The sequence below is a fragment of the Sesamum indicum genome, linkage group LG3 (genome assembly GCF_026168435.1).
Source record: "Sesamum indicum cultivar Baizhima isolate 11 linkage group LG3, ASM2616843v1, whole genome shotgun sequence".
NCBI lineage: Eukaryota > Viridiplantae > Streptophyta > Magnoliopsida > Lamiales > Pedaliaceae > Sesamum > Sesamum indicum.
The window spans coordinates 16131564-16144328 of NC_142659.1; the positions used below are offsets into that span (position 1 = coordinate 16131564).

Sequence of the window (12765 nt, forward strand, 5' to 3'; positions counted from 1 at the left end):
TATTTAATAGCTATAATACGTAATTAGATGAAACATAATGGGGTGAAAATAAAACATACAAAGTATAGCTTTTATGAAAATGTGGTATTGGTGGAATTTGATCTAAAAAAGAATCATTGAAGAAGGACCCAAATTGGCAAACCACACAAAAAGTTGGGTTTGCACCTCAAGTACAAGTTTAGCGTGTGATGTGTACCGGAGTCTAGTATTGTCATATGGGTCGAACGATCTTTTTGATTATTATAGAGTTGATTTGTAAAATAGGAGTTAGCACTCTAATGTTTAAATAAATAAAGACTTGACGGAATAAATAAGGGAACTTTAAGTATAAAATGTGATATTGTATAGATAAATCATTTAACTCGAAGATGGACCAAATGTGGAGAAGAATGTTGAAAATGTGTATGGAAGGAGAGAAAAATGAGTAGATTTGTTGTGTGAGCTTAGTTACCGATGGACTTATTTATAAGAGCAAATGATGAGATATTGAGGAGTCGATCTGGGAAAGATGAGATATTCTCAAAATTTCAAGGATGTCTATTTTTAAGGATAGTATTTATCCACTCGTTTAGACTTGTCGTCTAGGAGATATATCAATAAAAAAATTAGGCTTACATCTTTAACCAACTAGTTTCAATTAGCATAAACATCCCTGTTAGGGTGATGTGATTTAAGAATAAGCTTATAAGATGTTCTAACATTTTATTTTATTCAAACACTTTTTTTTTTTTTTTAAATAAGATTCAACATCTTACAAGCTCTTATAGTTTATATGATGCTTAGCCAAACAAACATGTAAGTATGGTGGTATTGGACTTGGTTTTGATCTAACTAGTTGCCTTCTCCTCCCTTTAAGAGATTGAAACTCACTCATGCAAATAATTCAATCTCTCTAATTGCACCCTCAAACCAACACATTTAAATCATTCATCTTCTCAATGCAACACAATTAACTTGCGAATCTATAAATACATTTCAAAACTTTATTTTCTTGGACTCTAATATTATATTCAAACAATTAGGTTATGACGAAATCAAATTTAGAAAAAAAAAATTAGATCTATCTCTAGATTCTTCATATTAAACACTTGACGTCATACTTTGAAAACAACTTCTTGGGTGTAACCCAAAAACAAAACAACAAGAAATTAATAATTAACTTTGAGGTACATTCCACACAAACTCGTTATAATTATAATTATTTAAAAAATTATAAAAATTTTATTAAATTTAACAATCATTTACAAAAATATTCTCTTATGATAACTCATTATAAAATATATTTATTAAATAATTATTTATTTTTTATAAAAAATTTCATAATTTTTAAATATTTATAATTATAATAAATTTCAATAAAATCGTAATTGAGGGTATTTTCATTTTCTTTTTTTAAAGAAAAGAGAGGAGGTGATGATGGGGGGTAGTGCCATGTGTTGGGCCTGAGAACTGAAATGGGCCCATTTGATGACGGGCATCGGAATCCACCCAAAACTACGATTTCACTTATTCCTCTCCCAGATGTACGGCCGCCACTATCCCACTTGAGTAATCCTACGGTCCACGTTCCCTGATGCGATATGATGATGTTCTTCTTCATCTCTCCATCACTATTTCATCTGCTTCGTTAGCACGCAGTCTCCCTTTCCACCTCACCTCGGCTCGGCTCGGCTCGGCTCACCCCTCTTTTCTCGGCTTCAACCCTTAACTACATAATTATAAATAAATATTCACAACCATATGTAATTCAAATACATTGCAATACTATTTCATTTTAGAGCTTAATTATGTAAAAACAATATATATATTCTCTGACATTGTATTTAAAAATTCATAACTTTAATAAATTTAAAAGAAATTGTCAAGTCAATTTTGCTTAAATCATAAAATATATTAGAGTTGTCGGAATATTCTTACATTTGTTATCTTTGATATGATGAATTTAAAAATAATAATTACATAAAATTTTAATAAATTAAATAATTAATAATACATTAATTGGATGTAATAAAAAAAGGAGGTAATGTTGTAATAGAGAAAGTATAGGAATGTTGTGAAGAGTTAATTTAAGGTTAGGAATAAGATGGAAATAAGGAGAGGGAATTGAGAGACATGCGGCGCTGTTGTTGATGTTTAATTAATCACTCTTAATAATCACTTAATTAATCACATAATTATTCTAAATGGTCCCTCACACACACACACACGCCATAGCAGCTCTGCTCATCACTCACTCAAGAGTCGAGCCTTAGCCCAACATTCAACATTACCAACTTCACACTGTGTGTGCTCACTATCAAGCATCCATCCATCACTCCCCTCTTACTGTGTGTGTCTGAGAGAGAGAGAGAGCAAGTTCTCTCTATCTCTCTCTATATATATATGTATGTATATATATATGATGATGTCTGGTCCTCGCCCTCACGCGTAGTTGCAGAGATCATTCACATCAACATAGAAACACAAAAGAAATTCTCTCTTCCTTCTTTCTTTCACACCTTCCCAATATTTCTTGAAATCCCTTAATTTTCATCCATTCATCAGCAACAAACCAAACATCGAATCCATCTTCTTGTTTTCTGAGGTTGATGAACACAACAGCCTTAAACCCTTGATCATCCTTTTGCTTATGTAATAAGCTGCTTGTTTTCTTCTCAACTATGAAATTTTGATCTATTCTGAAAATATCTTCGTCTTTTCTTCTTCCATAACTTCCCTTTTCGCCACAAACCCCTTTTGCAGATCCATCTCGCTCATTTCTCATCCTTCCCCTCAAACCCTACTTCTCCAATATTAGGTAAACAATAAAGCCAACCCATTTCAATATCAATTTCAATCCCAGAAATCAATCTTTTCTTTGGTTTAGCCATCAAGTTTGGATCATCGTCAATTCTCCAACAAGCCCACATCAGGATATTTCTCAAAGATTTGATTCTTCTTGTAAGAAATGCAAGACCCGTCTCTGTATTCACAGATCAAAGCGCAAGTTCAGCAGCCGCTGCCACAATTCCCGGAGCAGGAACACTTGAAATGCCCCAGGTGTGATTCCACAAACACCAAGTTTTGCTACTACAACAACTACAACCTCTCTCAGCCCCGCCACTTCTGCAAGAGCTGCAGAAGGTACTGGACCAAAGGCGGCGCTCTCAGGAACATCCCCGTCGGCGGTGGCTCCAGGAAGAACGCCAAGCGCAGCTCCTCCTCCTCCGCCTCCTCTGCGGCCGCCAAACGCCCCGCTGCCGCGGCGCCATCAGCTCCACCGTCGTCTAATAATAGCAAGAATGATGACAGTAGAAGCAAGAACGGTGAAACGGCCGAGACATTGCCTCTCAAGGGAGAGAATTTCGTGGGGCAGTTTGGGAATTTGCTGGAGGCGGGTGGGAGCTTCAGCTCGCTGTTGGGGTCAAGTGGGGGGCAGTTCGGTAATTTCCTTGAAGGGCTAGGGCCCAACGGGTCAAGCCTGCAGGTAACCGACCATTTTGGGGACCCGGGTTCGGGTCAGAACGTGGATCCACAAGTCTTGGAGAGTGGCAGTAGCAGTAATGCTGATGGATTCCTGAACATCCAGGGTGGTGGCAGCGGCGGCGACACCGGCTGTTGGAGCGGCGGCAGCACCGGATGGCCTGATCTTGCTATTTACACACCGGGTCCAAATTTTCAGTAGTATAAATTAAGGTAGGAAAATCCAGTTCAAGAATCAGGTGGGAATCAAGAGATCATCACTCCAAGAAATATTTCCTCCTTTTTTTTTTTCCAATTTTTTTGCCTCAGTTGTTACAGTGTTGTTGCGGATTGGGATGAATCTAATTACAGTAGTTGTATGAATATTTGGTGATTGAGTGTGTGTTTTTGCAGAATTTGCCTGAGTGAAAACATGGAAGAAAACATCATATAATGTAATATGTTATGTTAGGCAGATTGATATGATTTTGTCTTGGAAAGGACAAGACACATTTCTACTTTTCTCTTTCTCCCTTCACCAATGTTTATTAATACTTTCTTGCTCCTTGTTTCCAATCTTTTTGAGTTGCTATATTTTTGCAAATTACTTCAGACACCACCAAACTGTTAATATAAAATAATAATGATATTGTGTATGAAAAAATTAACTTTTATTGAATGATTAATAGGATCATAGAGATAAATATATATTGAATTTCATGGTGTTGGATGCAAGCATATTTGTATCTATCTGCCTATTCGGTTTTAGAAGAAGATTGCCATGCAACATGTTGCTAAAATTTTAACTTAAATCGAATTAGACTAGATTTGAATCAATTATATTACAAGTAAAATATATTTATTATTTAATTGATATACAGTGGCTAATTATATAGCAAGTGGATCTCATTTTTTTTTTTTTTATGATTAATTTGATTCGACTAAATATAATTTGGATAAGAATTTTTCCAACATGTATAACTACAAGTTACGTCTGTTGCATTTGTAAATGGTCATACTCCTCCTGCTCTTACTCTGCATGCAATGAGTATATATCGCTCACTATTTCTTAAGTTCCATGGATATGCTTGCAAAATATACACAGGGTTAAAATTATGTCAGAGTTAAAATATTCCTAAGATGAGTCTATATCTCAATATATATTTGAAAGACTACAAACTCTATTTCAAACAGGATATATCCTAGATGAGTCCTCATCCCAACATGTATTTGGGAGACTCAATCTCAATCTCAAATATGGATATATATTGTGTTATGAGTCCATAGATCCGACCCAATGTTCAACAGATTCTAAAGAGAATACTGAAAAATAAGGTAGCAAAAGTTGTACTTAATTGTAGGAGGATCGGTATTTTAAGAGAAAATCCTAATTTACAATGTCAAGTGCGTCATCGATGTTAGAACGACTTAATCAGTACAACGATTCGTATATGTCAAGGCTTTTATGGATCTTAAAAGATTGATCACAACGACGTCGATTCAATGTGAGACCTTCGGAGCTTTTCTAAAAGTTCGAGTTATTGTCAATAAGGTTTTAAAAGACATTAATAAAATTATTTCACATAATTGAATATTTGATTTGGTATTTTGGTAGTTTAGTATATTGAAGAAAATCAAATATTTATAATGATTTAAAAACTTTTAGTGTTATCATACTTTTAGGTGAGTTTTAATCTTTAAATAGACTCAAAGTTGGATTGGAGCCAAATTCGGAAAAGGACGGGTCGGGTCAATTCAATTATGAACTCAACTGCCACTCTATCTCTGGCATTGGCCCAACAAGGCCCGCAGCCCATTATCACCATTTAAATGGACCACTCTTCTATTTTCTTTTCTTTTTTCTTTTTTTTTAAATAAATTGTCGATCAACGAAATATCTTTTATTTGATATTTTTTAATATCTATACTAATATAAAAAAAAAAAAAAATCCTCCACACTGACATACAACATTTAATAACACCGTGCACCAATTTTTTTTAAGTTAAAAATGCCTTTCAACTAATACATTAACGAACATATTCAACTTTTCAAATTTTATATTAATTGATAAATTATTTTTTTTAAATATATATTTATTTATTTATGTTATTCTTATTTATAATATATGTAAAAAAGTATAAAAAAATTATTTATTATATTCCTATAAAAACGACGTACCACAACTAATATATGTTAGGAAGAAAAAGAGAAAAAAAAAAAAAAGAGGTGCAAACTCTAATGCAATTTTTGGTGCATTTTTATTATATGGGAATTTGCATAATTATTTGAGTCCCTCTACTGTCAATCATCTTCAATAAAATTCTAATAATTCAAATATTAAGATATTAAAAGTTAATTAAATATATCTTAATTGTAATTAAGAGATGCAATTAATTAAAAAGATAGTGGTACGAAAGTAGATGAAGTCTTACTCACCATAGGGTTGAAATATTGGGTGGACAGACGGTTGCATTAATAGTAGTAGTTGTAATAAATATGATAAATATTATGGAAATGTAATTTTCCATTTATGGTCTTTTTTTTGACCTTATTGGAATTTCCACTTGTTTCCCCTACCTTATTCTCTATTTTCTCCACTTGCAAGACTTGGACTTTTACAAATGTGGTCTATTTATAGGTCTGAAAATTAAATCGAATTATTTGGTACTCAATTAAACTGATTAATAAAAAAATCTGTTCAGTAAATTTTTGAGCTTGGCTCAAACTTGATTTGATTAGTGTGAAAATAATAATATGCATATAGATATATATTTAAAAATATCAAATTACTTTGGCTTGATTCTTGATTTATCCAATTAGAATTTGTTTGAATTCGATTACATCAATAATCAAATTAAATTCAGATTCAATTTTTGAAACTCGATAGTAATTCAATAAGCTTAAATAATGATGTGTTCGGTTCGAGTCGATTGGAATCGTTTATAGCCCTAATAGTAGAGATTATTGATTCCCATCGTCGATGAACGTATCAAAAATTTACACAGATTCCAAATTTCTATAAAATGAAAACGTACATTGATTTTTGCTGCACTCAATAGGATAATAACAACAAGGTCCCCTAAAATTTTCATAATTATAAATATTCTCTTATTATTTGAAAAATTATAATTATCTTCTTGGAACTAACGATTACCTAACAAATACTTTCTAATAATAGTCTGTTACGAGTAGATATTTATTAAATAATTATTAATTTTTTAAATAATAAAAAATATTTATAATTATTGCAAGTGTAAGGAGAATCAATTGCAACCAAACCTAAAAAAATATTAGCTCCAATTTCAACATCAATTTTGAAATATTGTCTATAAAAAAAGTCAACTCATGATAAAAAAAGAAATTGAATTTAATAAAATTGATGCAAATAGAGATAAAAATGAAACCTTGAAGTGTTTGGGTGGTCCACAATATTTAGAATCCATATCCATAAGGGGAGCAGATGGGCCCTGAAATTAATGAAATTGGGGCTTGGGGAGATGATGAGTGAAAGCATGCGTTGGCGGAGTAATGCTCCTGCTGCAGGCTAGCTACAGCCCAATCATTCCACATTATCCACTCACCAGTTCCCACTAAATAGCCCAATCTCCTTTTTAATTTACACTTGTCGATGCGGTTTATTTACACAAATTATTCGTATTTTTTATAAAATTATAAAAACCACCCCTAACAACTAAAAAATAAGATAATCTCTGTAATGGTATTGACCCTTTTCTTTTGGAAGGGGGGTATCTGTATAATTTTTTAAAAGAATATGATAATTTATGTAAATAATTTTATATATTCGATGGATGTATGTGTAATTATCTAAAATATAAGAATGATTTATGTAGATAGACAGACCATAGGTCAAAAGCTCCAGTCGGTATGGATAAATATATGATTCCGGTTTAAGTTGAATTTATATAAAATCGTGTTGGCACTAATTTTTGAATATATTTTGCAGTTGACGAATTTTATTTAATCTGATATGATACATAAAATCGAAAAGTAGTATCTCATAGTCTTACCGGGGAGGATTAAGCTTGAGAGATGAAAGTGATAATTATATTATTGTATCAATATTTAAATAAATTAAATAACTTATAAGTATATTGGTTCAATCAATACGTTAATATAATTAAGAGATGAAATAACAAATTATAATAAATTCGCACAGAGGTGAAACAAACACCCACATATTCAATGGAACTCGAACCCATGACCACTAAACTTGAAGATGGATGAATTAAGCTTGAGTTTGTGCACCAACTATGATTCCTATAACAATGTATATAACCTTTTCTCCAAGCATGGCCAAATTCCAAATTCCAATTCAGTTGATTATGGGCCATAAGGCCCATTGGGCTTTTCATTCAATTTGGTTCAATTTTGAATAAAAGATTTTGGTGAGTAGAGTAGAGTTTGGGTTGTGCAGTCCTATGCAATTAATGGTGGGAACAACTCATCAAGAGGTTTCTCGCTTTTTATTTAATTTTCATTCCTTATTTTAGATTATCATAACAAATCATATCACATATTTAATCTAATATGGACCCATTCCATAATGGCCATTAAAAATTTAAAGGGAAACCAACCATGACCTATTATGTTACTTATTATCCATGTCTTTCATCACGTATCTTTTTTTTTTTTAGAAAAATAATAATTACGTATTATTATATCAATCAACAATTAAATATATTATTTAATAACTATATTTTCGTTAATAACTAACAATCGCATACAATAAAAAAAAATATTCCAAACTTAAGGGGTGTTTGCAAGCGGTTAAAAGCGCATTTAACGTATCAACTTATTGATGAAAATAAATTGAAACAACTTTTTGATTGAAAATATTAAGTGGTATTTTAAAATATGATTGATTGTATTTTTACATTCAAACTTAAGCGTTTTTACACTTTGGCATTTAAATTTTTTTTTGTATCAATTTATCATCTCAACTTTATGAAGTTTGCACTTTGTCATTTATAACTATTTTTTCAAAAGTTTTTTGTCAAAAAAATCACATACAGTGTACATGTGATATTTAAGGGTTATGTGATTTGATAATTTTTACATATGCACAACATGTGATGTTTTTTCAGTAAAAAATAATTATATATGGTAAAGTACAAATTTGGCAAAGTATTTAATTGTGAGAGCAGGAGCTAATCAGTATTTGATCACGTATGTTAAAATATCCAATTATTCTACCAATTAAAAGAGTAAGTTAGTTGATTGAATTTAAATGTTTTTAAAAGGTAACCTTTATAGCATTAACTTTTTGGCCACACCATCATAATACACTTAGCATGGAAAGTGACTCAACCACAAATATCCTCACTATATTTATTTATTTATTTGTACGTTGTTAGGTTAAATTATGCATTTTAATTTTGAATTTTGTGATATTAATGTTAGAAAATGGTGAATGGTAAATTAAATAATAAATTTATTTCAATCAGAATAGATTTTAATAAGTGATTGGTCACAATGCGCAATACGTGATAAGTTTGAGATGTGTGGATGATGGTTGAAGGCGCCCGATCATTATCCAATCGTGTCTAATCGACTGAATATATATATCTTTTAGTTGAAACGGTGTGTTATTCTTGTGAATGATATGTTTTTCGCATGAAATGAAATGTCGATTTGAATGAAAAGTCGTACCAAATTTGATATATGCATAATATAATAAAAATAAAAACATACCAAATTTCTTTTATGAATGATTGGATTCTAAGAAACACGACTATGCTTAGAGCTGAAGTTTAGATGCGATTACGTAAAGGAGCTAGGGCTGCCAAATCATTCTTGTGTTTTTTTCTTAAAGAATTGCAACAAGCGTAAGTGCGACTTTTGATCGAAGACCAGTCCACCAACACCAAACAAATATTATCACATACCACCTAGCTAGACTCCAAGTTTGATTTCAAATTGGCAACAAATATATATAGACAAGAAAAGAAAAAAAGGAGTCACATCGGACTAGATTCTTGGCACGTAATTAAATTAATCTGTACGAAATATGAATTATTTATATTAAAATATATTGACTTGATTAATTAGCTAGGTGGGGGTAATGTATATATGTTAAGGTCGTGTTTGTAAGATCGTCTATTTAGGCTCCCTTACCAAACAAAATATTGTAGGATATTCATTTTTATTCCGGCATCACCCCTCTTCTCAATGATATCTGCTCCTATGAAATGACTAAAACCAAACAAGTCATTAAGTGTGACAAATTATAGTCATTAAACAGCAAAACGTTCGACAAACACAAATTTATTTTTCAAAAATTATCAACGGATGAAAGATCTGTATCTGTTTATTTGGGTTAGGTTCACTTGACAACTCGTTTTGTGGTCCAATAATCCTTAACTCATCCAAAGATGGGTTGCAAGACACATGGAACCACATGGTTTCTGACACATGGACTCTCATAAATACCAGAGACTTCATTGTAGAATTATGCATTTATAATTTTAAGATTTAACATGTGACCTTGTTATGACCCTAGTGAATTCTGATTTAATCATCGAAAGATGTTAGTTGAGGGTCACTTGATTAAGCCCATCCAGATCGATGACCAAGAGTAGGCCCTACAAGTCATCCAACGTGAACATTGGACCTCACCTGTCTTATATCACCTGCGACCTCAATTCAGATTACATAGATTTTTAAAGTATTCTAAAACTTTAATTTGTGAAATGCAAGGTAATAAAAATTAATCTAAAAGATAAGTAAAAACCATGTGAAGAAATTTCAGAAATTGCGCCTAAAATATAGTCTAATTAATTTATGGGATAATTGTACCGTCCTTTCTTGAAGTTTAGTATAATTACACGCAAACTTTTTATGATTTGAAAAAAATTATATTTAGTAATCTTGAAGTTTGCTTCCGTCTAAAAAATAAGTCTATCAGTTAGTCAAAATTCACCGAATTTGTTGATATTAACAAAAACCTAAATGAAAATTCATATTTACTGGATTGACTTATTACTAATTTATTTCAAGCCAAATAAATCAATTTATAACCAAATTACCCTTATACATTTCTACACACTAATATATCTGATAAGGTATATCCTCACTGAATTAAAAATAGTTTAATCAGAAAAGATTTGTTTGACGTGCAATAAGTCAGTGAATGATAAATATCAACTTTCATTCAATTTTTTCTATTAATATCCAACAAATCAGTTAATTTTAATTAATGGAGGAGCCTATTTATTAGACAAAAATAAACATTAAAAATATTAAATATAATTTTTCAAATTACAAAAATTCTGAATAAATCTCATAAAAAAAAAGCGGTGTAGTTAATTATCCTTTAATGTATTTAGACAGTTCTTACGTGTTGGAAATGTGGACTTCATTCACATCCATTGCTTGTAGAAATTTCTGAGCATTAATTAATAGCAGTGGTAATTATAGTAAATACGTGCAATTTGACAACATAATCCCGACATCAACTATTACTATGTATAGTATTACGATGTGGATACGATGTTTGCTATTATTTTTTGTTACTCCAAAAGGATGGATTGTGGGTCTGTTTTAGTGCGATGTGATCAGATACACACTGTCATTTTTAATAAGTGATAATAATTTTAATTTTATTATAATATAATTATTATAAATAATAAAAATTGTATACAAAATCATCACTATATATAATTAATGATAACAAATATTTATTACCATTAAATCGTGGTTGTGTGCTTGGTACTAAATATTTTTAGTAACAATTTTATGCACAACTTTTTTGTCATTAGTAATTGCTAGGGGCAATTTTTTTAAAACAATTGTCGATATTAAAATTATAAAATTTATTGTCATGAATTATGCATGACTGAACAACCAATAATTAATCGGACCATATTAATTTGTAATAAAATTTGAAACTCATTACATATAACTTAAAATTTAGCGAAATAAATATGGATAAATTATAGATATCTTTCTTGAGGCTTGACATAACTACAAATACCTCCTCGTTGTATGAAATTTTTTAAATAATTTTCTAATCTTAACTTCTGGAAAAGGTAAAGTAGTAATTTTTACCTCACTGTTTAGAAGTTACATAATTATTTTTTATTTAAACGGTATTTATAATTTTTTAAACAATCAGAAATATTTATAATTATGTCAAATATCAATGAAAGGAGTTGTAATTTACCCCAAAAAAAAAATAATAATAAGTTTATCGTAGTAAATTAATAATTTGGAACTCCCAAATTGTTGGTAAAAAAGGATGAAATTAAGGTTCCAATCCAAAGAAATGAAAAGGGAACATATTGATCATAATGGTATATGTTTGGATTGATATAATGGTATATGGTATATGTTCTTCGAATTCGGATTCTTGTTCTTTTCAAACTTTAATGCCAATGTATACATACATATAACCTGTTTGGATAAAAGTTTATACCTATTCCATATAGGGTAATATATTGTTCTTGGTTTAAATTCTCTTATTTTTATTAGAGAATTGATATATATAGTTCACAAATTTTAGTGGTGAATTTAGGGAACATTTTGTGTTAGAAGTTTGGCATTCATCACATTATAAAAACATGGAACATTATAAGATTCCTTTTTAGATTGATTAAGAATATTTTCATGTTATATATAAATTAGTAATCAATTAATAATGATTTGAATTTTTTCATCCCACGTTACAAAGGTCGCTTGCATTTTTCCTAGAAATAATAATTTAAAATTCTATGGGGTTAAATATACTTAGTCTCCTTTTAAAAAAATAAAATTATATTTTTTCTCCAAGTTTTTTTTGAAGCTACACTTACACCATTTTCGAAAATTCTCTATTTGCACCCGACGTCTTTCAATTTGTGTTTGGACAAAAAATATTGATGTTAGTATAATTTTTAATTTTGCCCGTCATTTAAAATTCTCATATATATTTTTGTACTTATAAAAAGATAATTGAAATATATAAATGGAGTAAGGTTAACATCATTATATTTTTCTTTATAAGTACAAAATTATTATATGAGAATGTTAAATGAAATGTAAATTAGATATTTATGATTTTTTTTATTAATGTCAGTATTTTTCATTTTAACTCTAACAAAAGAGGATCATGTGCGTAAGTATAATTTTAAAAAAAATTACGAAAAAATATAATTTATATTTTTAAAGAGGGTCTAAGTGTGATTAACCCAATTTTACATACATAAAGATTCAAAATATAAAACTACATTTTGCATGTAGAACCCTTAAAAATATATTGTATATCCTTTTTAGGAAAAAAAATGCAATTTACAATTTACACCATATGATATGAAAAATGCACAAAA

At 30.2% G+C, this 12765-nt stretch overlaps 1 protein-coding gene across 1 annotated transcript; it reads left to right on the plus strand.

Annotated features, from left to right (window-relative positions):
* The first annotated feature begins 2235 nt into the window (after positions 1-2235).
* LOC105157727 (uncharacterized) lies at positions 2236-3964 on the plus strand. Its single transcript, XM_011074179.3, has one exon. It carries the CDS (start codon positions 2948-2950, stop codon positions 3662-3664), a length of 717 nt encoding a protein of 238 aa, XP_011072481.1. The 5' UTR covers positions 2236-2947; the 3' UTR covers positions 3665-3964.
* The last annotated feature ends 8801 nt before the right edge of the window (positions 3965-12765 follow it).